The sequence below is a fragment of the Bos grunniens genome, chromosome 1, assembly GCF_055505025.1.
Source record: "Bos grunniens cultivar Pamir isolate PY7600 chromosome 1, Bosgru_T2T1.0, whole genome shotgun sequence".
Lineage (NCBI taxonomy): Eukaryota > Metazoa > Chordata > Mammalia > Artiodactyla > Bovidae > Bos > Bos grunniens.
The window spans coordinates 84,801,276-84,826,396 of record NC_141165.1 but is presented as its reverse complement, the minus strand read 5'-3'; the positions used below and the strand labels follow the sequence as shown (position 1 = coordinate 84,826,396).

The window sequence follows — 25,121 nt, the reverse complement described above, 5'->3', positions numbered from 1 at the left end:
TCACCTCTTTCCTCATTTATAGACATAGATAACAAGAACTCTCTCTAAACAGTGTTGTTGGAAGCAAAGAGATGTGTAAGGCTGAGAAATAAAACATAAATGCAGGGGAAATCTTAAGAGTTGCTACTTAAAACATTTTTATTTTTATTTTTTTAACACATTTTAAAAATAATAAATGAGCCATTTGGGGTACATTAAGTGTCATCCCTAAACCCAGTGTATGATCAGATGCTTGCTTGTAGGCCATCCAATATTTTTTTTTAGCATACCACTCTGCAGAGGCCTAGATGTGTCCAGGAGATTGGGGGTCCCTGGGTAAACCCCTTCCACCTTGGCTCAGTTTTTTCATCTGTGAAAACAAGGGGGTAAAGGGACGAGCCTCAATCTCTGAGCAGCACCCTGCCCTGGCTCTGTTGGGAGTAACGTGTTTGTCTGCATTCGTTGGTGTGCTCACAGCAGGAAGTTAAAATCAAATGCAGAAACCCCAGACCTCCACTCAGTCACCAACCTTGGGTTTATGACCATCCAAACTGAAACTCACTCAAAAAGTACTGTTAGCATGCGCCCACCCCCAGAATGAACTGTGGAAAATTCTGAAAGAGATGGGAATACCAGACCACCTGACCTGCCTCTTGAGAAACCTGTATGCAGGTCAGGAAGCAACAGTTAGACTGGACATGGAACAACAGACTAGTTCCAAATAGGAAAAGGAATACGTCAAGGCTGTATATTGTCACCTTGCTTATTTAACTTCTATGCAGAGTACATCATGAGAAACGCTGGGCTGGATGAAGCACAAGCTGAAATCAAGATTGCTGGGAGAAATATCAATAACCTCAGATATGCAAATGGCACCACCCTTATAGCAGAAACTGAAGAATTAAAGAGCCTCTTGTTGAAAGTGAAAGAGAAGAGTGAAAAGTTTGGCTTAAAGCTCAACATTCAGAAAACTAAGATCATGGCATCCAGTCCCATCACTTCATGGCAAATAGATGGGGAAACAGTGGAAACAGTAGCAGACTTTATTTTGGGGCTCCAAAATCACTGCAAATGGTGATTGCAGCCATGAAATTAAAAGACGCTTACTCCTTGGAAGGAAAGTTAAGACCAACCTAGACAGCATATTAAAAAGCAGAGACATTACTTTGTCAACTAAGGTCTGTCTAGTCAAGGCTATGGTTTTTCCAGTAGTCATGTATGGATGTGAGAGTTGGACTGTGAAGAAAGCTGAGCACCGAAGAATTGATGCTTTTGAACTGTGGTGTTGGAGAAGACTCTTGAGAGTCCCTTGGACTGAAAGGAGATCAGTCCTGGGTGTTCATTGGAAGGACTGATGTTGAAGCTGAAACTCCAATACTTTGGCCACCTGATGCAAAGAGCTGACTCATTTGAAAAGACCCTGATGCTGGGAAAGATTGAGGGCAGGAGGAGAATGGGACAACAGAGGATGAGATGGTTGGATGGCATCACCCACTCAATGGACATGAGTTTGGATAAACTCTGAGAGCTGTTGATGGACAGGGAGGCCTGGTGCGCTGCAGTTCGTGGGGTCACAAAGAGTTGGACGTGACTGAGTGACTGAACTGAAAAAAAAAAAACAAAATTGGGATAGGCAAAAGAATACAGACAAACTGGGGGGGCTGGATTGGTATTTAAAATCCAGAGAGATCCAATTGCCTTCCCTGAGCCCCCGCCCCTCTGCTTATAGCCTACTGATTTAGTTATGGCAGCTAAAATCTCATCTGAGCTTTCAGCTTATGTGACTAGTTCCCAAAGGGCCTCCAAATCAGAGCTGCTCTAGAGGTGGACCCACACCCCCATGGGTCTCACCCTGGATGGGTGGCCTGAGCCTTGAGCCCCCGACCTGGGAGCCCAATGGAGGTGTCTCAGGACACATTGAGTGGGCCGGTTACCCCCTGAAGTGCCTGCAAAGATCAGAAACCCTTCTGCCGTGAAGGCTTCTTTAACTGGGGCTGGCTCGGCTCCCAGGGTGTCTCCAGGTGTACCCGCATTCTGAGGGAGACCTGTCTGCTCCATGCAGACCCTGCAGCTACGTTGAGCACCCCACATACTCAGTGACTTAGAGGCCAGCTGCCATCTCCAGTGCCCCCTTCCCTGATGGGATTTGTTCCAGTCCTCCCCTGAGCCTCACTTCCTGTACACAGGCCTGAGCAGTATCATGAAACATGGAGCCTGGGGCATTTCTGGCCCCAGTGTGGAGACCCTCAGGGTGCCAAAAGCAAGTCAAAAAGAAACAGATAATTTGAACAGATGGATTGCCAGAAGTGAAATTGAATCTGTGATTTTAAAAAAAACCTGCAAACAAAAGTCCAGGACCAGATGGCTTCACTGGGGAATTCTACCAAACATACGAAGGACTTACACCGATCCTTCTCAAACTCTTCCAAATGATTAAAAGAGGAGGGAACACTCCCAAAGTTATTCTATGAAGCCACCATCACCCTGATACAAAACCAGGTAAGAGACACTACAAATAAAATCACAGGTCAATATCTTTGATGAATATGGATGAAAAATTCTCTACAAAATATGAGTAAACCAAGCCATCAATACATAAAAGGGATCAATCCATGATCTAGCTGGATTCGTACCAGGGTTGCAAGAATGGTTCAACGTATGCAAAATCAATGTGACATACCACATCAACAAAAGGAAAGACAAGAATCATACTAAGCTGCCCTGGGAAGAACCCAGTGTCTCACCCCGCCCGCCATTACAGCATCCTGCCGTCTCTCAGGAAAGCCTCCTCTCACATCCCAGGCAGCCAGGAAACTCCAGCCCTCTAACCCTCTATTCAGCCTGGGCCTGGCACTTCCCACAGCACAGAGTATGCCTTTCTCCAAAACACAAAGCTGAGCTAAGAGCTCCTGCTAGGTGTGTGTAGAATTTCTGTGATGGAAGGCATGCTGTCAGAGATGTGGGTAATCCTCTTTTGTTGGCAACGATCTGAGCCATAAAGTGGCAGAGATGTCTATAATCTTCCAAGTCTAAGTGAAAACATGCTTTGAAATATGTAAGTCCTTGTTCACAGTCTCGGACAGAAAACTTCACAGGTTTTGGGTCCATCTCGTCCCACCTTTCAGAAAAACTAACCTTATCTTTAATCCAGAAAGCTGTGACAACTCCCCTCCCTTCCAGCATCCCTCTGGGGGCCCCTATGACCTCTCCTCTCCCTCCTGCCTTCCCAGGCCCAGCCTTCTTCCCCAGGTACTCCCGGGACCTCCTGTAACCCCATGTGCTTTGAAACTTCCCATTTGTGGCTCCCACTGTTTCATCCTGTGTCCAAACGCCTGTGTGCTGCAATCTAACACTGCTCCCCACCTCTCTCTACAGGGCTTCTGCTGCTCCCCCCTCCACCACCACCCTGCAGGAAGCAGGCGCTGAGGTGGAGACTTATGTGCCAGAGGCTCTCTGGGGAGGGTTCTGTGGGAGACAGCCAGACCAGGACCAGACAGGGAAAAGCTGGGCTTTCAGGCAGTTATGGGAAAGCCTCAGCCAGTTCCGCACAGAGCTCTGGAGCTGGAACCAGCTCGCAGAGGAGCCCTGGTTGGAGCCTGGTGGTAGGGCCTTCAGCCCTTTTCCCATCAAGTCACTACACAGGCTGCCCCAGGGGGAGTTGGAGCAGCACGCCAGCGTCCACTCTGGAAGCCCTAACCCTGCAGCCCATTTGCCCACTGCCCTCTTTCTGCATCTTCTTCCTTGGCTTTCCTCTGAACTACCCTTTGCTTTTTCTCTCCAAGTCCTTCAGTTGGGGGCATTACCTGCTTCAGCTCTGCATTCTTCAGGGCTTTCTGGCCCCTGTCTCTGAGCAGAAGCCCAGGCTCCCTGATGACACTGCTCTGCTGTTACAGCCCAGCTTGCTCTGCAGTGCCAAGCCAATCCTATGGCAAAATCAGGGAAGCTCATCTGCTGGGAGCAAGGCCATGTCTATAGTTCCTTCCCTCCAGACTTGAATCCCTGTGGGAGCCCAGTGGCCCACCTGCCTCTGTGCTTTCCAAGACATAAGTGTGGCTCAAGGTTGTAGGGACACCACTTGGCAGGAAGAGCAAGACCTTGGCCATCTTGACAGGTGGGGTGCTCTGCAAAGTTTAGGAACCTCCTCAAACCAAGGGGGCATCTGCTGTTGCCAGGGATGATGTCAGAGTTGTGAGCCTCTGCTGGGGCTGCCTCCTGCTCACTGGAGGGGGATGGATGGAGGAACAGTTCTGTACAGAGAGCATGGGCTTTGGAGGAGGGGCATCCAAGCCGATTGCCCAGCGTGACACTGTTCATCTTTCTGTGTCATGGATATTTACCAAGCGCCCGCTGTGTGTTAGATGCTGGGGTCACAGTGGTGAAGAGCATGAGCCAGTCCCCACTTCAGCGGAAATCCTCACACTGAGGCAGCCTTACTGCCATAGGTGCTCTGAGAGGGAGCTGTGGGTGCACACAGAGGGGTAACCTAGGATCCAGACTAGGGGTTAGGGATGCAGCCTGGAGGACTCGATAAGAATCCCAACCCCTGGTGAGAGAGACCACAGCTGTGTAGCCCTGGGGGAACATACTTGACCTCTCTGAGCCTCCCAATTACACCCATCTGCTGGCCGCTGTGAGGACTAAGTGAAATAACATAAGTATCATAGTCTCAGGTCCCAATTCATGGACCAGAATTCCAGTGGTGGTCCATGGCGGCTATTACTACTATAAATAAAGGGAGCTACCACTTTCTAGGGCTGAGGAAATTCCCTGTGGGTAAGTATGAGCTAAGGACTTTGTTCTCACTGGGGTTTGGGCTACTAGGATTCTCAGTCTTGCCCCGCACAGCCACCAACTTGCCATGTGACCCAGAGCAACTTACATCCCACCTCTAACCTTACTTGCATCCTTCGTAACAGAAAGGAGTTGGACCAGAGTCTGTAATTCAAGGCCTAGCTGGAACTCAAGTTGGGGAGGAAGGATCAAGATAGTGGAGTAGGAGGATGTGGAGCTCACTTCTCCCCATAAACACATTTTTAAAAAATGTACATGTGGAACGATTCTCGGAGAAAACACACTGGAGCCTGGCAGAACAACTCTCATACAAACAAAGCTGCAAGAAAGATCTCCACGTAACCAGGTAGGGAAGAAAAAAAAAAAGATATCAGAATGGGGCCAAATCCCCTGGGAGGGATCTATAAAAGAGAGAGGCTCCGCATGGGCAGGCTCTGGCCCTGGGGAGCCCCCTTGCCTGTTGGGAGGTCCAGTGGGACAGATAGAGGGGCTGGGGTGTATGCTGGCTTGCTCACAGTCAGTGTGAAGACGGACTGGTGCCAACAGCCTCAGCCCATCCAGAACGCCTGCCAGACTGGGCTGCTAGTAAATGCAGCTGCTAGGCGCTGAATCTCAGGCAAATGGGCCCTGGAGGACTCAGTTTAGCTACATGGAGACAGCCTGGAGGGCCTGGGGTGTGGTCTAGTCTGAACCTTGGAGCCTGTCAGCACGCTCATGGCAGGGGCAGGCTTTCTTGGCCTGCACATGGTGGGTGCGGGTCTGGCTACATCCAGCTTTGTCAGAGCGCATACCAGGTGGGGCCACAGAGACTGCCTCAGGTGGACAGCCCCTGGGGGGTGTTTGCAGTGGTTCAGCATCTCCCACCCCACACCTCAGCTTGAAGTCACACCTGGGGCACACATGTCCCGGGAGAAACCTGCCAAGGGGGCAGCAGCATCTACCACCTCAATTCCTGCAGCCACAGCACCTCAACCCCCAGCACCAACCTGTCCACACCACAGCCTAGCACTAGGTTCAGACAAACACAATGGAGAAATGGACATGACCTTGGTCTGCTTCTGGGCAGAACCATGGATGCTGCACAGGTGGCATATGGGTTCTGTGACCACACAAGGCTCACCTGCTTCAGTGACTGTCTCTGTTCAGACAGAGCATGCATTCAATGGCAACAGAGCCTCATGGCTTCTACTCCAATAACTTGGGAGCAGACCCCCACCCCTGACAGGGCTACAATAGCCACAAGGGAAAGAGGAGGCCCTGCCCAACATCCATTGCAGGCTCTGGTGACCACAATGCCAATCACACCTGCTGCTAAGGGTGGTGATGGCCAGCACACTCTGAGGAGAGACCCAGATGGCATCCATACCCAACAGCCCTTGCACCAATAATACTGGACTCACCATCTACACGGGGATGGTCCCACATGAAAACAGCTCTTCAAGACCACAGTAGGTAACCAATGCTCCTAAATTCAAAGAGACAGAGGAAGTTAAGTACAATGAAAAAGTAGAGGAACTACTCCCAATTAAAATGGCAAAAATTAAGGAGAAGACTCTAAACGCAGCAAGAGAAAAGAGAGTCAGTTTTTCTCTTGGGAGAAAACTGGAACCTCAAAAAAAAAAAAAAGAAAATCAGCTGACTTCTCTATACAAACTTGCAGGCCAGAGGGAGTGGCATGTTATATTCAAAGTCTTGAGAGGGAAACAGGTAACCTGGGATACTCTACCCAGCAAGATTATCATTTAGAATAGTCAGAGAGAGAAAGAATTTCTCAGACAAGCAAAAACTAAAAGAATACGACAATACTACATCTACCCTACAAGAAATATTGAAAGATCTTTTCTAGTTAGAAAAGAAATAAGAATCTATAGGAAAGGGAAAATCACAATAGGAAAGGCAAATTAATATAAAGGATTGTTGTTATTTAGTCGCTCGTTTGTGTCTCTTTTATGACCCCTGTGGACTGTAGCCCGCCAGGCTCCTCTGTGCATGGGATTTTCCAGGCAAAAACACAAGAGTGGGTTACCATTTCCCTCTCCATGGGATTTTCCTGACCCAGGGGTCAAATCTGTGTCTCTGCTTCTCCTGTATTGCAGGTGGACTCTTTACCACTGAGCCACTGGCTGCTGCTGCTGCTAAGTCACTTCAGCGTGTCCGACTCTGTGAGTCACTGGGGAAGTCCCATAAAGGACTGAAGATCACTTAAATAAGCCAGTACATATGTTAAAATGTAATCAAAACTGTACAAGCTATGATAACCACAACAGTAGCAAAAGGATAAACATGAAGAAGTAGAACATCAAAAACACAGAATGTGGGGAGAGGAGTAAAAAAATGTAGATCTCTTAGAATGTGTTTCAGCCTATATGATTGCCAGTCTAAAGTGAGTAGATTCAGTTATGGATTAATATACTTTAAAACCTAATGAATGGGACCTAATTAAACTTAAAAGCTTTTGCATAGCAAAGGAAACCATAAACAAGACAAAAAGACAACCTAAGGAATGAGAAAAAAATGTTTGTAAATATTACAGGCAACAAGGGGTTAATATCCAAAATATATAGGGACTTCCCTGGCAGTCCAGTAGTTAAACCTTTGTGCTTCTGATGCAGGGGGCTCAAGTTCAATCCTTGGAGAGCTAATATACCACACTCTGTGTGATATGAGCAGTACACACACACATATATATACACACACATACACACAGAGCTCATACAACTCAGTATCAAAAACAAACAATCTAGTCAAAGAATGGGTAGAAGACTTAGATAGTTCTTAAAGGAAGACATGCAAATGACCAGCTGGCAATGAAGAGATAATTAATTTCTCTCATTATTAGAGAAATGCAAATAAAAACCACAATGAAGCAAGCAACACCTCACACCAGTCAGAATGGCCATCATCAAAAAGCCTACAAATGATAAATGCTAGTGAGGGAGTGTTAAGTTGTGGGGAATGTTAAGTTGGTGCAGCCACTATGAAAAACAGTATGGAAGTTCCTTAAAAAACTAAAACTAGAACTACCATATGATCCAGCAATCCCACTCCTAGGAAAGATGAAGCTCTAATTTGAAAAGATACACGCACCCCAATGTTCATAGCAATACTATTTACAGTAGCCAAAGCAAGGAATCTACCTAAATGTCCATCAATAGATGAATAGATAAAGAAGATGTGGTATGGAATATTACTCAGCCATTAAAAAGAACAAAATATTGCCATTTGCAGCAACATGGACAGACTTAGAGATTATCATACTAAGTGAAGTAAGTCAGGCAGAGAAAGGCAAATATTATATTATTTATATTTGGAATCTGAAAAATAATACCAATGAATATACATACAAAACAGAAGAAGACTCACAGACATAGAAAACAAACTTACGGGACTTTCCTGATGGTACAGTGGGCAAGAATCATCCTGCCAATGCAGGGGACACAGGTTTGATCCCATCCCTGGTCTGGGAAGATTCCACATGCCATAGGGCAACAAAATTCGTGTGCCACGACTACTGAGCCCGTCCACCTAGAGCACGTGCTCCACGACAGAAGCCACTGCAGTGAGAAGCCTGTATACAACGAGGAGCACCCACTGCTCGCTGCGACTAGAGAAAGCCCGCGTGCAGCAGCAAAGACCCAGAGCAGCCAAAACTGAATGAGAAGAAAACAAACTTATGGTTACCAACATGGAAAGGGAGGGGGATAAGTTAGCAGTGTGAGATACAAAATTAACAGATACAAAATAGTAAGCATAAAATAGATATGCAACAAAGATTTCGTGTACAGTACAGGGAACTATATTGAATCTTACAAAGACCTATAACAGAAAATAACTGGAAATGTGTGTGTGTGTGTGTGTGTGTGTGTGTGTATATATATATATATATATATATATATATCTGAATCACTTTGCTAAAGACCTAAACACAATATTTTAAATCAACTATACTTTAATAAATACATAAAAATAAAATCCAACCTGGCATCTTCATATTCTAGGGAGTCACCAAGTCAGGGGGAAGACCCCAGGCAGAGAGTCTGGATGAGGCAAATGGGGTAGAGCTGACTACCCTTGACCTACCTATTTAGTGGGGGAGTCTGAAGCCTGCAGTTGCAGTCACTTGGTACCAGAAGAGAAGGAACTGGAAAATGTATGAAGTGCAGAGAACAGCTGCCTGCCTCAAGTCTGTGGGATTGCCTTCACGGGAAGAGCCTGATTTGATCCACATCCAGTCTTTCTAGTCAACAATCTCTGAAGATGAGCAAACAAATGGCCCAGTCCTGTGTTTCCCAAAATGAGCCCAAAGTCAGCATGGCTCTGTCTTTAGGCCCCCTCCCTGCTCCTTGCTCTCTTTCTTCCTTCCCACTCTCTGCTCCTCCATAACGGCTCAGCTCAGGGCTGGAGGAAGCCTTCTCTGAACCCCATCTGAAATTAGATATCCCTCCTTTGTCATCACCAGACTTGTGCATCCCTCTGTAACAACGCTTACTCCTTGGAAGAAAAGTTATGACCAACCTAGATAGCATTTTCAAAAGCAGAGACATTACTTTGCCAACAAAGGTCCATCTAGTCAAGGCTATGGTTTTTCCAGTGGTCATGTATGGATGTGAGAGTTGGACTGTGAAGAAAGCTGAGTGCCGAAGAATTGATGCTTTTGAACTGTGGTGTTGGAGAAGACTCTTGAGAGTCCCTTGGACTGCAAGGAGATCCAACCAGTCCATTCTGAAGGAGATCAGCCCTGGGATTTCTTTGGAAGGAATGATGCTAAAGCTGAAACTCCAGTACTTTGGCCACTTCATGCGAAGAGTTGACTCATTGGAAAAGACTCTGATGCTGGGAGGGATTGGGGGCAGGAGGAGAAAGGGACGGCAGAGGATGAGATGGCTGGATGGCATCACTGACTCGATGGACATGAGTTTGAGTGAACTCCAGGAGTTGGTGATGGACAGGGAGGCCTGGCGTGCTGCGATTCATGGGGTTGCAAAGAGTCGGACACAACTGAGTGACTGAACTGAAATGAACTGAACTGAACTGTAACAATGTGGAGAATTTCATGTGTCAAGGATTTCTTGTATGAGAAAGCAGTCATGCCAAACAGTGGGCGCCATCTCCTGCACCGTGACCCTCTGACTTAGAGTATCCTATAACCCCTGTCTCAACCTGCAGAGGGAAGCAGGAGTCCAGGAGCCCCTTGGCAGGCAGCTGTGAGGCATGGACTTTTGGGGGAAAGGACAAAGAAGTGCTAGGACCTGTTTTAAGATAAGAGCCATGAGTGAGAGATCCAGAGCACAGGGGGCATGCCGTGATGTGTGAGGAGTTTTCCAGAAAGTGTAAGAGATGGAGACACTGGTGGCAGGGGGTTATGAATGGGATCACCTGCTCCCCTTTTCATGAACATAAGTAGAGACTGACCTTGCTCTTGCATTTAATTTTGGCTGCTGGACCACATAATGGGAAATGCCACAAAAGGCTGGGTCATGTGGCACCCATGGGTCTGTTGCCCAGACACCACTGTAATCTTGCTGCCCTGTCAGTCTTCCAACTCTGCCAGTAATCTGTGCACACCTGGAAGGCAGGAACCCTGGCTCCCTTGTGCTCCCAGCACCTGACACAGTGTTGGCACATGGCGGCTGCTCATTCAGTCTTTGTCATTTGACTGCATGAATAAGTCAACACCGTGCTCACGACTTGAGGCAGCAAAGAAAAATGACACCAGTGGATTTGGGGAGTGAGAGGGAAGAGTGGAGAGAGGCCCAGAGTTGCCCACACCACAGAATCCCAGTTAGGGCCAAAGGAAGGGATGGGAGGGCACTGGGCAACTGGGAAGACACAGACTCAGAGCTGAACTGGGGGAGATGGGCGGAGGCCTGGGAATAAACAACACTCAAGGCAGGAAAGCTCCCTCTGTGTCCCCATTTAATGAATACCCTGCGCTTACATTAGTCCTTTCATCAAGCTAAATGAGTTCCTGGGGCTCAACAGTCCCTGTGGCCACTGTTTTGCCCACAAAATTCCCAGTATCTAACTGGAGGATGCCATCAAATGTTCTATTAGCCCTACTCACTAGGAGCAAGGAGGAAGAGCCTAAGGTGCAGGTAGAGTGGGAAAGAGATGCTTAGAGAGGTAGTGAGCTCCACATCACCAGAGGTATGCTAGCAGAGGCTTGCAGCCTCTTTTGAGAGGATACGAGATGAATGTTGAGCAACAGATGGGAGCTCACATAGCCTGACCTTTGTGTCCCTGATAACCCTGGGATTTTTGATCTCTAAGTTCCTTCTCTGCCCTTTACAACTAACCGCATTGACACCTGAGCATTTTCAGGTTCTAGTTCTGGATGCTCTGCCTACTTCTAGGAAGGAGGCTCCTTTCAAAAGACTGTAGGATCACGATCGTATGAAAATCCATTTCATACTCTCATCACTCTCCCTTCCCCACTTTCCGTGTGGTAATTGCAACTTCCTGTACAAAGTACTATAGAAGGTCACACTGGGCATCCCAGAGGCAAACACAAACCCAGGAAGCGGGGGATGGTTTGGGGAAGAGACATCAGGCTGGGCTTGGCCTGAAAGGTTGTGAAAAGGGGCTTGATGCAAACTCATGCTGCTGCAGGGATTTGATTGTGGTTCCACTCCCAGATCAAGACACACATGTGGGCAGAAACCCTAAGAAGGGAGGGGGATTAGTAAAAGCCACATTAGAAAGCAAAAGGCAATATCCTTTAAGAAAAAACTAGTCAACATTTTTAAAAAGATTAATGATCTCCACAAAATGGAGAAAGAACCATCCTGACCCAACCAAGATAATAGATACTATGTCAGATGATGTTTCCTCTGATTTTTCTTTAAAAAATGCCATCAACAAATACTACAGGTGCTCTGGACCTGAATCCAGGAGGTCTTTGGTCACAGACTGACACCAGGTTGACGGACGTCCTCTGGGTTCAGCTTGCAGGGGTAGCACAGGAGCCCCGCAAGCCTCAGGTCTGGGTGTGTAACTACTATAGACACACCACCCAGCTGCTTCTCGCTGGACAAATGGCAGCGGGGCTTTCTCTCTGAAACAAGGGTATTAAACTCAGTTACCCTCTTCTCTTCCCAGCCTTCCTTTCAGTTCTACTCCCTCTTTGGATAAACGGAGCTACTGGGGAAGTTTGCAAATGCGAACCTTTCTGTACACGTTCAGAAGACTTCATGGTTCATAAACACGTGCTTAGAGAGGGTCTTCACTTTCACAACTTCATTTAGCCTTACAGCAGTGTGTTTTTATCTCCATGGTACCTATGAGGAAAATGGAATCTCAGAGAGGTCAAGTTCTTTGCTTAAGCTCACCTCGCTTGAAAGTCATAGAACTGGTACAATAGCAAAGGACTCCTGGCTCCCAACTATTCTCTCATTCACCAAGTCTTTATTTGGTTCCTACTGTGTATCACATACTGTTTGAGGCACTAGAGATATAGTAGTGATCAAGACAGACACAGTCCCTGCCCTCATGGAGCTTCTCTTCTAAAGGAGGAGATCGATGATAAAGAAAGAAACCAATAGACAAACAAGATCATCTTTCATGGTGGCAAGAGGAATAAAGGGGATTTGATAGTTACTGTAGTGGGAAGGTCTTCCCTGTAGCTCAAACAGTAGAGAATCTGCCTGCAATGCAGAAGACCCAGGTTTGACCCCTGTGTCAGGAAGATCCTCTGGAGAAGGGAATGGCAGTCCACTCCAGTATTCTTGCCTGGAAGATCCGATGGACAGAGGAGCCTGGTGGGCTACAGTCCGTGGGTTGCACAGAGTTGGACATGACTGAGCGACTAACACTACCGCTACTACTACTGTAGCGGGAGGTGCTGCTTTAGAGAGAATGGGCAGGGAAATAGGTGCCATCTGAACCAGGAACGGAGCACGGAGGAGGCAGCCCTGTGAAATCTGGGGGAGGAGGATGCCAGGCAAAGGGAACAGCAAGAACAAAGGCACCGGGGAAGGACCATCAGAAGGCCAGAGTAGCTGAGGGCACAGGAGAGGGCTGGGCAGGGAGAGGAGCAGAATGAGAGGCCATTATCAGGGGGGCCTCATCAGCTACTGGCAGGAGTGAAGCTTTTATACAAAGTGGGATGGGAAGAATTTGAATTAGGGAAGTGACATGATCTGGTCATTGTATAGAAAGTAGACTATAGGTGGTCAAGTGTGTCAGGAGGAAGACCAGTTAGGAGGTGATAAAATAGCTTAGGCAAATGGTGATAAAAATATGGAGGCTTGGGTTGGTGACCAGTTAAGGTGGAATAAGAAATCAAAGAACAAGATATATTTTGAAGGGGAAGCAGCCAGGCCTTGCCAAGGAAAAGGGCTGCAGACAGGCTGGGATGAATTAAAGAGGGGGATTACAGCTTGTTTTTGGCTCGAGCAATTTGCTAGATGCCTTTATTAAGATGGGGCTTCCCAATGGCACTAGTGGTAAAGAATCTGCCTGCCATGCAGGAGACCCAGGTTTGATTTCTGGGTTGGAAGATCCCCTGGAGAAGAGAATGGCAATCTACTCTAGTATTGATCCCTGGAGAATTCCCTGGACAGAGGAGCCTGGCAGGCTACAGTCCATGGGATCGCAAAGAGTTGGACATGACTGAGCGACTTTTACTTTTTTAAGATAGAGAACACTTAGAGAGAAGCAGTCCTTTTATTTTTTTTAGAGGAGCAGAAAAAGTCGTGTCTTGGTGATGACAAATGTGAGGTTTTCTTTAAAAAAAAAAAACAACCAAACGTAAGTTTCAAACATACTGTTAGAGTTGAGGGGAGAGATCAGTTATGAGCCATCCATCTGAGAGTCAGATTTGTGGTTTCAGGATGGCTAAGTCAGGACATATTGTATCCTTTCCCCTCCTCCAAAAACCAAAAACCTAGAATAGAACTCCTAGTCTGATGAAGCAAGGAGTTGTCTGTAGCTCCAGACCACAATATATGAAGGTTGGAAGTAGACAGAGGGACGAGGAATAATTTACCAGCTAGTAGAAAAGCCCAAGTCTTACTGTCTGAAGGCAGAGGGTACCAGCATGAAGGGATTTGGTCCACCTGGCAGAACCCCTGTGAGGAACAAAAGTGGGAGGCACTAGTTAGGAAAGATGGGAGTGGAATCAGGGAAATGGTGCTGAAAGCAGGGAGGGGATATTGAAAATCTGTATAAAGAGAACTAGTCCTGGCCCAGATCCCCACCAATGAGTACCCCTTCTGCAATCTGGCAGGAGACTGGAACTTGGTTTTCTGAATAATGAACCAGGGAGAGCTGAGAGGAGGGTGCGGGGCAGTGATGAAACCCTAAGGACCACAGACTAAGAATCTGTGGATTCTTAGGACCTAAGGAGCACAAGAATCTGCAACCTGACAGATGAGCCTTCCACAACCTCTTCCGCAAAGCTAGGGGTCTGACTTGGGCTGGCAGGAGGAGGAGAAGCTTTGCATTCTCCAGAGAAACTCAAATGCCCAAGAATACCTGCAGCTATTGACTTTGGGGGCCCTGAGTAGAAATACCATGGACTACCTGATCACCCCACAAAGCAGCTGGCCAGTCTCTAATCCCACCTGTGCCTGAGTTTCCCATAACATTTGGACACAAAGGCACAGTCAAGTTCCAGCAAATATTTGAGAGAAACTTCCAACATAAAACACAGAGACCGAAACAATCAGGAAAAGACACCCAGAAGAAGCAGATAATACCAAGAGATAAAGAAAATGTCAAAATTAATGATAATATCTTCAGAAAAGATGAGATGGTACTGAATTCATGAGACACAAATAGAAGCTATTTTAAAAAGGAACAGCCAGAGATCATAACGTATTCTTGGAAATTAGAAATGATACTAAAATAAAAAATTTAATAATAGGGTTGGATGATACATTTGAGAAAAATCACCAGAAACTGGGAGGGGGTGAGAAACAAAGGTGGAAAGCAGTAAAGTCTTTTTAAATTAGATTGTGTTTGCAGATGACACACTACATATAGAAAACCCTCCAGACTCAATATAAAAGCTATTAAAAGTAATAAATGAATTCAGTAAGGTAGCAGGATCCAAGATTAACGTACAGAAATCTGTTGCATTTCCTTACACTATTCATAAGATATCAGAAAGAGAAAGTAAGAAAACAATCTCATTTAAAATTGCATCAAGGGCTTCCCTGATGACTCAGTGGTAAAGCATCTGTCTGTCAAAGCAGGAGAAACAGGTTCAATCCTTGATCCAGGCAGATTCTACATGCCTCAGAACAGCTAAGCCCATGTGCTGCAACTATGGAGCCTGTGCTATAGAGCCCAAGAGCCCCAACTACTGAAGCTCGAGTACCCTAGAGTCCATGCTCCACAGCGAGAGAAGCCACAGCGGTGAGAAGCCTGCACACTGCAAGTAGAGGGTAGCCCCCACTCACCACAACTAGAGGAAAGCCTGAGGCAGCAATGAAGACCCAGGATAGCCAAAAATAAACAAATAAAATTATAAAATAAATAAAATTGGATCAAAAGTTAGAATATGTAGGAATGAACCTCATCAAGTCAGTGGAGGACCTATATGCTAAGAACTATAAGATATTGATGAATTAAATTGAAGATGATTTGATATGATAAATGGAAAGATGTCCCACGCTTTTTGATTAGAAGAATTAATATTATTAAAATGGCCAAGCTACCCAGAGCAATCTACACATTTAATGTGATCCCAATCAAATTACCCATGACATTTTTCACAGAACTAGAACAAACAATCCTAAGATTTATATAGAACTAAGAATTGGAATATTTCCTGCCATGTCAATAAATAAGAATGTCATTGTCATCAGTGATTCCAGCCCTTTGGGGCACTGGAGAAGGAGAATACCAGTGATCAGCAGCTATTAAGCTGAAGCACTGAGGAACTCAGGATGTGAAAACACAGGATACTGGCCCCAGATACCTGAAATGCATATGAAAGGAATGATTTCAGTGAGCCCAGACTCTTGCATCTTCCTATACACAGAGAGGCAATAAGTTCCTTAACTTGAGATATCTTGTTGCTCAGTCGTGTCTGACTATGACCAGGCTTCCAGCACACCAGGCTTCCCTGTCCTTCACCATCTCCCAGAACTTGCTCAAACGCACGTCCATTGGCTCAGTGATGCCATCTGACCATCTCGTCCTCTGCGTCCCCTTCTCTTTAATTCACAAAAATACTTTTGATGTTCAGACTGTCTGCCCTTTGTTGCAAACTTCAATATAACCTGATTCCTCCCACACCCTGCCCTGCCTCCTCAGAGCAGTTCTCTCAGGGTTACCTGAGATGCTGTCTCCCAAGCTTGAAGTCCCCCAAATTTCCACTGAATAAAACATAAATCTCAACTCTTGGGTTGCAAATATTTTTTAAGTCAACAGAAAAAATATTGACTTTTGGTCAATAAAAGGCCCAGAATTGCCAAAGTAATCCTGAGAAAAAAGGACCAAACTAGAGGCACAAGACTCCCAGCCTTCAAACAATATTACAAAGCTCCAGTTATCAAAGCAATGTGATATTGGCAAAACAGACATATGGATTAATGGAATAGAACAGCAAGCCCAGAAATAAACCCACACAACCATGGTCAATCAATCTTTGATGAAGGAGGCAATCTACAGTGGAAAAAAGACAGTTCCTTCAACCAGTAGTGTTGGGATAGTTGGGCAGCCACATGTAAATCAATGAAGTTAGAACACACCCTCATAGTTTGCTTCCTTGGTGGCCAGATAGTAAAGCATCTGCCTGTAATGTAGGAGACCCAAGTTTGATCCTTGGGTCGGGAAGATACCCTGGAGAAGGAAATGGCAACTCACTTCGGTATTCTTGCCTGGAGAATTCCATCGACAGGAGAGCCTGGCGGATTAGAGTCCATGGGGTCACAAAGAGTCAGACACGACTGAGCAACTAGCACTTTTCATACTATACACAAAAATGAACTCAAAAGGGCTTAAAGACTTAAATATGAGACATAACACTGGGCTTCCCTGGTGGTCCAGTGGTTAAAAATCTGCCTTGCAATGCAGGGGACAGAGGTGTGATCTCTGAGGACCTAGAGATCTGGGAAGATCCTGAATGCCACGAGCAACTAAACCCATGTGCCACAACTACTGAGCTTGTGCTCTAGAGCCTACGAGCTACAACTACTGAGCCCACGCACAGAACTGCTGAAGCCTGTGCACCCTGGAGCCTGTGTTCCTCATCAAGAGAACCACTGCAATGAGAATCCTGCACACTGCAACTGGAGAAAGCCCTCAGCAGCAAAGAAGACCCAGTGTAACCAAAAATTAATAAATAAATGAATATTTAAAGACATGATACCATAAAACTCAGAAGTAAACATAGGCAAAATATTCTCTGACATAAATTGTACCAATGTTTTCTTAGGTCAGTCTCCCAAGGCAATAGAAACAAAGGCAAAAATAAACAAATGGGACTCAATCAAACTTACAAGCTTCTGTACAGCTAAGGAAACCAAAAACAAAGTGAAAGACAACCTACAGACTGGGAGAAAATACTTGCAAATGTTGAGACCAACAAGGGCTTAATTTCAAAAATATACAAACAGCTCTTATAACAACAACAACAATCCAACTGAAAAATGGGCAGAAGACTTAAATAGACATTTCTTTAAAGAATACATACAGGTGGTCAACAGGTACAAGATACTAATTATTTTATATGATAATAATTGCTATAATCAACATTGCAAATTATTACAGAAATGCAAATCAAGATAACAATGAGGTAAAACCTCACACCAGTCAGATTGGCCATCATTTAAAAATCTAACAAAAGCAAATGCTAGAGAAGGCAATGGCAACCCACTCCAGTCCTCTTGCCTGGAAAATCCCGTGGACAGAGGGGCCTGGTGGGTTGCAGTCCATGGGGTCGCTAGGAGTAGGACACGATTGAGCGACTTCACTTTATTTTTCACTTTCATGCATTGGAGAAGGAAATGGCAAACCACTCCAGTGTTCCTGCCTGGAGAATCCCAGGGATGGGGGAGCCAGATGGCTGCTGTCTATGGGGTCGCACAGAGTCGGACACGACTGAAGCGACTTAGCAGCAGCAGCAGCAGAGAGGGTGTGGAGAAAAGGGAACCCTCCTGCACTGCTGGTGGCGATGTAAATGGTATAGCCACTATGGAAAGCAGTATAAAGGTTCCTCAGAAAACTAAAAATAGAGCTACCATATGATACAGCAATCCCACTTCTGGGCTTATATCCAGATAAAACAATAATTCAAACAGGTATGTGTATCCCTGAGACAGGAGGCAGATGGGACCCCTAGGGGAAAGCAATTGGAGATTTATTCTCTATTGACCAAAATGCCAAGACAAGAATAGCAGGGCAATTAAGGGAGGAGGCTGGATCCTGTCCAGACCACATATTCTTGTTCTAAAGTCAGGAGACCTCTCCAACCACACATGCACAGGAAAAGCTTCCTGAGGGCCAAAGGGAGTCATGTCAAGGGATGTTCTACTCAGACGCCTTTTTGGTAGGATCCGTCTTGGCTAAAAGATGTGTGCGCACACATGGAAGGATCCTGAGATACAACAGATATGGACTGTGAACCAAATCAAAGTGATTGGTCAAAGGAAAACTGGCAGAAACGCCCCTAAATAAGTGATTTAAGCTGCCATGTGGGTGCAGCAATTCGGGGACTCTCCCTGTGAGTCTGACCATGTGTCTAGCCACACATACTGTACTTTTTTCCTCCTAAGAAATACTTTACTTGCTTCACTGCTTTTTGTCCTCGTGGAGATTCTTTTCTACAAAGCTGAAGGGCCAGGGCCCTTGTTGCTGACCACTGGTCTAGTGCTTTCACCACCTTGACCCCGCCCAGTCTCTGGTTGGGAACCAAGCCCCCGCTCCAAGTCATCACAGGCCAAGGCCATCGGAGATCACCCGTATGTTCATAGCAGCACTAGTCACAATAGCCAAGACATGGAGACAACCTGGATGTCCATCAACAGATAAATGGATAAAGATGTAGTAATATATATATATATATATATATACACACAAAATGGAATAACATGCAGCAATAAGAAATGAAATAATGTCATTTGCAGTAACATAGACAGACCTAGAGATTATCATACTAAGTGAAGTCCGAGAAATACAAATGTAATATATCACTTATATGTGAAATCTAAAATGTGACACAAATGAACTTATTTGCAAAACAGAAACAGACTCACCAACATCGCAAATGAACCTGTGGCTGCCAAGGGGCGGGGATGGGGGTTGCGTGGAGAGGGATAGAATTGGGAGTTTAGGGTTAGTAGATGTAAACTATTATATGTAGAGTGGATAAACAAGGTCCTACTGTATTACACAAAGAGCTCTATTTAATATCCTGTGATAAACCATAATGGAAAAAAATTTTCAAAAAAATGGGGCTTCCCTGGTGGTACAGTAGATATGAATCTGCTGGCTAATGCAAGGGCTGTTGCTGCAATGTCCCTTTAGTCGTGTCCAGCTCTTCACAACTCCATGGACTGTAGCCCGCCAGGCTCCTTCTGTCCATGGGATTCTCCAGGCAAGAATACTGGAGTAGGTTGCCATTTCCTCCTCCAGGGAATCTTCCCAACCCCGGGATTGATCCTGCATCTCCTGCGCCTCCCGAATTGCAGGCAGAGTCTTTACTGCTGAGCCACCGGGACATGGATTCAATCCCTGGTCCAGGACGAGTCCACATGACTCAGAGCAACTAAGCCCGTGTGCCACAACTACTGAAGCCTGTTCCCCTAGAGCCTGTGCTTCGCAGAAGAGAAGCCACTGCGATGAGAATCCTGAACACCGCAATGAAGAATAACCCTCGCTTACTGTAACTAGTAGTACTTCTTCCAGTGGTCATGTATGGACGTGAGGGTTGGACTGTGAAGAAAGCTGAGCACCGAAGAATTGATGCTTCTGAACTGTGGTGTTGGAGAAGACTCTTGAGAGTCCCTTGGACTGCAAGGAGATCCAACCAGTCCATCCTAAAGGAGATCAGTCCTGGGCGTTCACTGGAAGGACTTATGTTGAAGCGGAAACTCCAATACTTTGGCCACCTGATGTGAAGAGCTGACTCATTTGAAAAGACCCTGATGCTGGGAAAGATTGAGGGAAGCAGGAGAAGGGGACGACAGAGGATAAGTGGTTGGATGGCATCACTGACTCAATGGACGTGAGTTTGGGTAAACTCCGGGAGTTGGTGATGGACAGGGAGGCCTGGTGTGCTGCAGTCCATGGGGTCGCAAAGAGTTGGATATGACTGAGAGACTGAACTGAACTGAACTGTAACCAGAGAAGCCCTGCACACAGCAACGAAGACCCAGAGCAGCCAAAAATAAACAAATACATGAATAATTTAAAAATAAAATGTATACATATATATATAACTGAATCACTTTACAGCAGAAACTAATAAATACAACACTGTAAATCAACTATATGTCAATAAAACAATAAATTAGAATGTCATTTCAGAAGGTCCAACAGGAGTTCTAGAAAGAGATATCAAAGAAAGTAGTAGGGAGGATAGTACCAAAGGGAGAAAATAAGACAAGTAAGAAAACAGAAGGAATAATGTAAATTCCCAGAAATGGAGGACATAATGAATGCCCAGTCCAAAGAATGCTGGAAGGCCTGTATCAGGGCAATCACATGAACTCAGACTCAGCTAAATTAGACTGGTCATCTTCCTCCAGTACAGATTTAAAACTTCTGGCTGTCATATCATTAGAAATCCCCTTTCAATGCCTGTCCCCAGTAAAGACCTATGTCCCAAATCTACTTTGTGCTGGAGCTGGCTCATATCAGCTTGCAAGAGCTGATAATTTGTCAAAAATTTTGCCATCTGGTTGTGTGATATTGTGATTTATAATAATAGTCCCTGCTTCTAGCACAGAGCTTCTAAAACCCGTAAATGGCAGAGAGATAATGGTGTCTTTTGTTACTTTAATGAGGTGACTTTAAGGATAGCCCTAGGTAATCTAAGGATAGGACCTGGTTGCCAGAGGAAACAACCCTGTGATTGGAGGTTGGACTTTTCAATGCCACCTCTCCTGCCCCTTGGCCCCTGGGGAGGGAGAGGGGCTAGAGGTTGGACCAGTCTCCAGTGGCCAATGATTTAATCAATCATACCTATACATGAAGCCTGCACAAATCCCCAGGGGATAGGGTTTGGAGAGTTTCCTGATGGAACACATGGAGAATCAGGTAGAATGACACATCTGGAGAGGACATGGGATTCCTTCTCCCATACCTCACCTTAGACATCTTGTTCATCTGTTGGTCCTGAGTTATATCTTTTTATAATAAACTTGTAATCTAATAAGTAAAATGTTTGAGTTCTGTGAACTGCTCTAGCAAACTAACTGAACTCAGGAAGTAGGGTTGTGGGAACCTCTGATCTACAACCATTTGGTCACAATCATAGTTGACAATCTGGACTTGTGACTGATGTCTCAAGCTGGGTTCAGGGCATTTTTGTAGTACTGAGCCCTTAAACCTGGGGGATCTGATGCTATCTCTGGGTAGATAGTGTCAGAATCAAGTTAAACTGTAGAATGCCCAGGTGGTCTCCTGAGAATTTCTGCCGATCTGCCTCCTACCCCTATATGCACATATACCCCCACATTGGAATTAGTGATGAGTTATCTTTTAGATTGCTTAGTACAACCATCACTATATAAGCTTTCAATTAGGTAAATTACCTTAAGAGTAAAAATAACCAATACTTAAAACATCCCAATTCCTAATAATTTTACACGGTTTTGCAATTATCTATGCTATTGAGGTTATCTTTATCTATGTGGTGGATAAACCATCTAAAAGCAGGCTACTGGGCATCTTTCTTGACTCTACATTGATGACATCACGATAACATGAATTCAACCACAGTGAGAATATTTACACCACAGAAATGGGCAAACACCACAAACCAGGGTTTTTCCCCCCAGATTGCCAGTGGTTAAACCTACCAGTACATCACTGTTACTAGCATTCTTTGCCTAGTTCTCTTAGATATATAGTTGGATAAATGGGCAGCTTGCTGGTTGGTTGGTTATTTGGCTGGCTGGCTAATTGGCTGTGCTGTTGGAAGGCCCCTCCCTTTCTGACAATCCCTGGAGCCCAAAGACCACCTGCCTAGTGCATGAATAGCAGAGGCTCTTAGGAGCGCCTGACTCTAGCTGCCAAATGTCTGTTCTTAGTTAAAAGTATTATCAATCAGCTCAGTCTTGCCTGAGCATGCAGAAGGAAACGCTTGCTGGAAGAAGCTGGGTATCTCTGCCCATATGGCTAGGGGAAGGAGAGCTTTCCAGGCAGAGGGAAGAGAGGACCTTTTATTCTCTTCATGCCTGTAAGTGGCCTTGGTGCCAAGCTGTCCCCTGTCCGTTTCTCTGCCCCTCCCCCCAGCGCCCCCAGTGTGGAGAATGACGGCACCACTGGTCACTGACACACGTCTTATTTTCATGGAGCCTTTGCTGGCAACGAGGCTGAGGGAAGAGCTAGGTACCCGGCTCAGATCACACAGAAAATTCTGATGAGAAGCTCAGGCAGACACAGGTGCAGCAAAATACGAAGGGACCAGGATCATCAGGAGCTCTCTAATAACATGGCTGTGAATGGCAGTGGGCTGTCACATGACCCGAGTCAGCCGGAGGAGCCAAGCCCCACCACACCATTTGCCCACCAGTACCCGCCCCACCCCGTCTTGCTCCAGAATGTCAGGAAATATCTCCTACCGTTTTTCCAGGCTCCCGGAAATGGTGGAAGGCTGGCTTCTCATCACCGCTCTGTTTCTCTACCCTGAGTATGCTGATTCCTTCCTCTGGGCTGCAGTTTTCCATCTGTAAAGTAATGGAATGAGCTTAGCTCAGCATCTCTCAGAACATATTAATGGCTATTTAGAAAAAAAAAAAAAAAAAGGTTTTGTGGACAGAGTCAAAAGGTTTTTTGGACAAATGTTTGGAAAAGCCTAGACTCACACTGGATTCCTTTCTCAGAGATTCACAGTGTTCTTGTGTACATATTAAAGTCTCTGAGAAGTCCCGCAGGAGAGAATTATGTCTATTTTTATTGTAGGGCAACTCAAATTTATTTCACTACAGAATTTTTTTTTAAAGAATTGATGTTTTGGAGTAATTATCCAAGGATGGGTAAGAACATTTTGCAGGTTGGGCCCATTTGGTATGACCTGCCTGATTTCAGGGGTGTTGTTCAGTTGCTCAGTCGTGTCCTACTCTTTACGACCCCATGGACTGCAGCACACTAGGCTTCCCTGTACTTCACTATCTCCTGGAGTTTGCTCAAACTCATGTCCATTGAGTCGATTTCAAGGGTAATTGTGGCCATTTCGTGTTCATTTCCAAGTCATTGGCCACAAGTGAAACAGGATGGAATAAACATTGTGGGCCTCCTCTGTTCCAGGTGCTTTTTACATCTCTCATATTATGTAAACCTAATGAAAAACTGAAAGAAGCACATACTGCACCAATTTAACAGATGAGGAATACGGGGCTTACCAATATTAAATTACTGGCTCAAAGCTTCACAGTTAGCAAGTGGCAGAGCTGAGATGTGGCCAGAGCGTCTGATTCTGAGTCCCCTGCCCTTCCCTCCCCACCGCACATCTCCCAGGAGGGTGGAGAGGCCTGGACTCAGCTTGCATTTTCTGGGCATGAGCTACAGCTGTTGCCATTGCCTTCTGGGTTTGGGCAAGCCTTCCCCACCCCAGGGCTCCCCGACTCAGTCCCTCAGGGCAGCTGTCCCCACAGACCTGTTTGGGCTCTGGGCTCATCCCTGGGGCCCGGCTGCCACCCTCATCCCAGGCTCTTCCCGGGTCCCCGCCTGGTGTCCTGCACCTCCCCTGCCTTGCAGCCTCTCCCTTGGTCCCCTCAGGGCCCCCTCTCCTGTGTTATTCCTGGCGCTCATCATTTTTGGCTTTGTGTTAGAGCTATGCATGTGCTTCCTTTCCCTCAGCACTGTCTGAGAGGCTCAGTAGCCCTGCCTGCTGCTCTGGGGAGTGACTGTGGGAAGCCTGGTGTCAACCCGGTACTTCCTCAAGTGTGTTGATGAGTTTCTGGGACCCTGCTCCTGGTCTCTCTACAACCCACCCCAACCCCAGCAAGCCTCTTGAATGGGGCACCCCTGGGATACAGGAGGAAGAGTAGATGGAAGCCTGGTAGACAGTGATACAGGCCTCATACAGACCAACCCTGATCCTCCAGTGTCACCTCTCTGAGCCCCACCTGTGATACGGAGATCCAGGGCGGGCCTGACCACTGAACAGAAATGCGCTTGGACTTCTCGGCTCCGCACAGAGTGAGTGAGTGAGTGAGTGAGTGAGTGAGACACTGTGGTGAGGACAAAGCAGATGGTGCTGCTGCAGACGACCCGGTGGCTGAGGCCTCCGGGGCTGCTGCAGAAAGGGCTCTCTGGGGAGTGAACTCCGAGATGAAGATCAGCATCTGGGGCAGAGCTGTTAGGATCCACACCTGTGGGAGGGAGGGCATGGAGGCAGGATTGCATGAAAAAAGTTGAGGCTTCAGCTGACTCCAGGGGCTTGGAGTCTGGGAGGAGGACTGCAGTAAATCCAGCACTGAAGGAAGGGCCAGACATTTTATATCCCTACGTTGATCACTCATTCGCCCACTGTGGGACACCCCAGAGTGCAATGAGACCTTGCTCCCAGTGGATTTCTTCAGCTCCAATCTCACAGGGCCAAGAATGGAGGCTGTTGTCTAGCAATTCTCCCAGCAGTGGGGATGATGAAGCCTTCTTTCCAAGGGAGTCTGAGCAGCCTATCATGGTGCCCACCCTAAAGTGGTTCTCAAACTCAAATCACCTGGAGGCTGTGTTAAACCATCGCTGAACCCCAAGTGCTGGAGTTTGACTCAGCGGGTCCTGAGAATTTGCTCCCAGGTGGAGATGCTGCTGCCCTGGGGACCACATTCTGAGCACACTGTTCGAGTCTCATCTTTTCATACTCTGCAGACTGTGTATTATTTGGGGACTGTGTGAATATCCTGCTCTGACCTCTCACCCAATGGTTTTAGCATCCACTGACTTGCAGGTGTCAATCATTCTATCAGTGGTTGCAGATGGTTCTTCACTAATTCTTTGATTCCTTCTGGATTTGTTAGCTGTCATTCTGCTGTAAAGAGGAGCTTTCTCTCTCTCTGCTTTATTCTTTAGACCAGTGGCTATTTATTTGAATTACCTGCGAGCTTTTAAAAATGATTAGCACCTGCCCTCCAAATTCTGATCGAATTCTGTGGTTGGGGCTTGAGCATCACTATATTTTTAAAGCTCCCAGGTGATTCTGCTGTTCAGTCTGGTTTACACAGACCTAAAAG

The 25,121-nt window shown here is 46.2% G+C and overlaps 1 protein-coding gene across 14 annotated transcripts; it reads right to left on the bottom strand.

The window, feature by feature from the left end:
- Positions 1-120: 120 nt before the first annotated feature.
- LOC147379792 (uncharacterized) lies at positions 121-24,559 on the bottom strand. Of its 14 annotated transcripts, none has more exons than XR_015163658.1 (7): positions 24,447-24,559; positions 24,015-24,260; positions 22,509-22,613; positions 13,757-13,838; positions 6,171-6,235; positions 1,475-1,583; positions 236-349 (listed from the first exon to the last, which is right to left on the bottom strand). XR_015163658.1 is itself a non-coding variant. In XM_086399490.1 (6 exons), the coding sequence occupies exons 2-5, from the start codon at positions 24,231-24,233 to the stop codon at positions 6,174-6,176; spliced, it is 441 nt and encodes a 146-aa protein (XP_086255616.1). In that variant the 5' UTR covers positions 24,234-24,260; positions 24,447-24,559; the 3' UTR covers positions 121-349; positions 6,171-6,173. The 14 variants fall into 14 exon arrangements, 2 of the variants coding, with proteins under 2 accessions (XP_086255616.1, XP_086255604.1); XR_015163661.1 differs by having other exon boundaries at positions 13,784-13,838; XM_086399490.1 differs by lacking the exon at positions 1,475-1,583 and having other exon boundaries at positions 121-349; positions 13,784-13,838.
- Positions 24,560-25,121: the final 562 nt, after the last annotated feature.

Excerpts from the sequence above, each read along its gene's own strand:
- LOC147379792 (XM_086399478.1), bottom strand. The coding sequence starts at position 24,233 with ATGCTGATCTTCATCTCGGAGTTCACTCCCCAGAGAGCCCTTTCTGCA. Across the intron at positions 13,839-22,508 it reads TCCGGGAGCCTGGAAAAACG|GGGTTCTGCCAGGTGGACCA; the intron begins GTAGGAGATATT and ends TGTTCCTCACAG. Across the intron at positions 6,236-13,756 it reads TTGGGCTTTTCTACTAGCTG|GAGCATTGGTTACCTACTGT; the intron begins GTAAATTATTCC and ends CTTTGAATTTAG.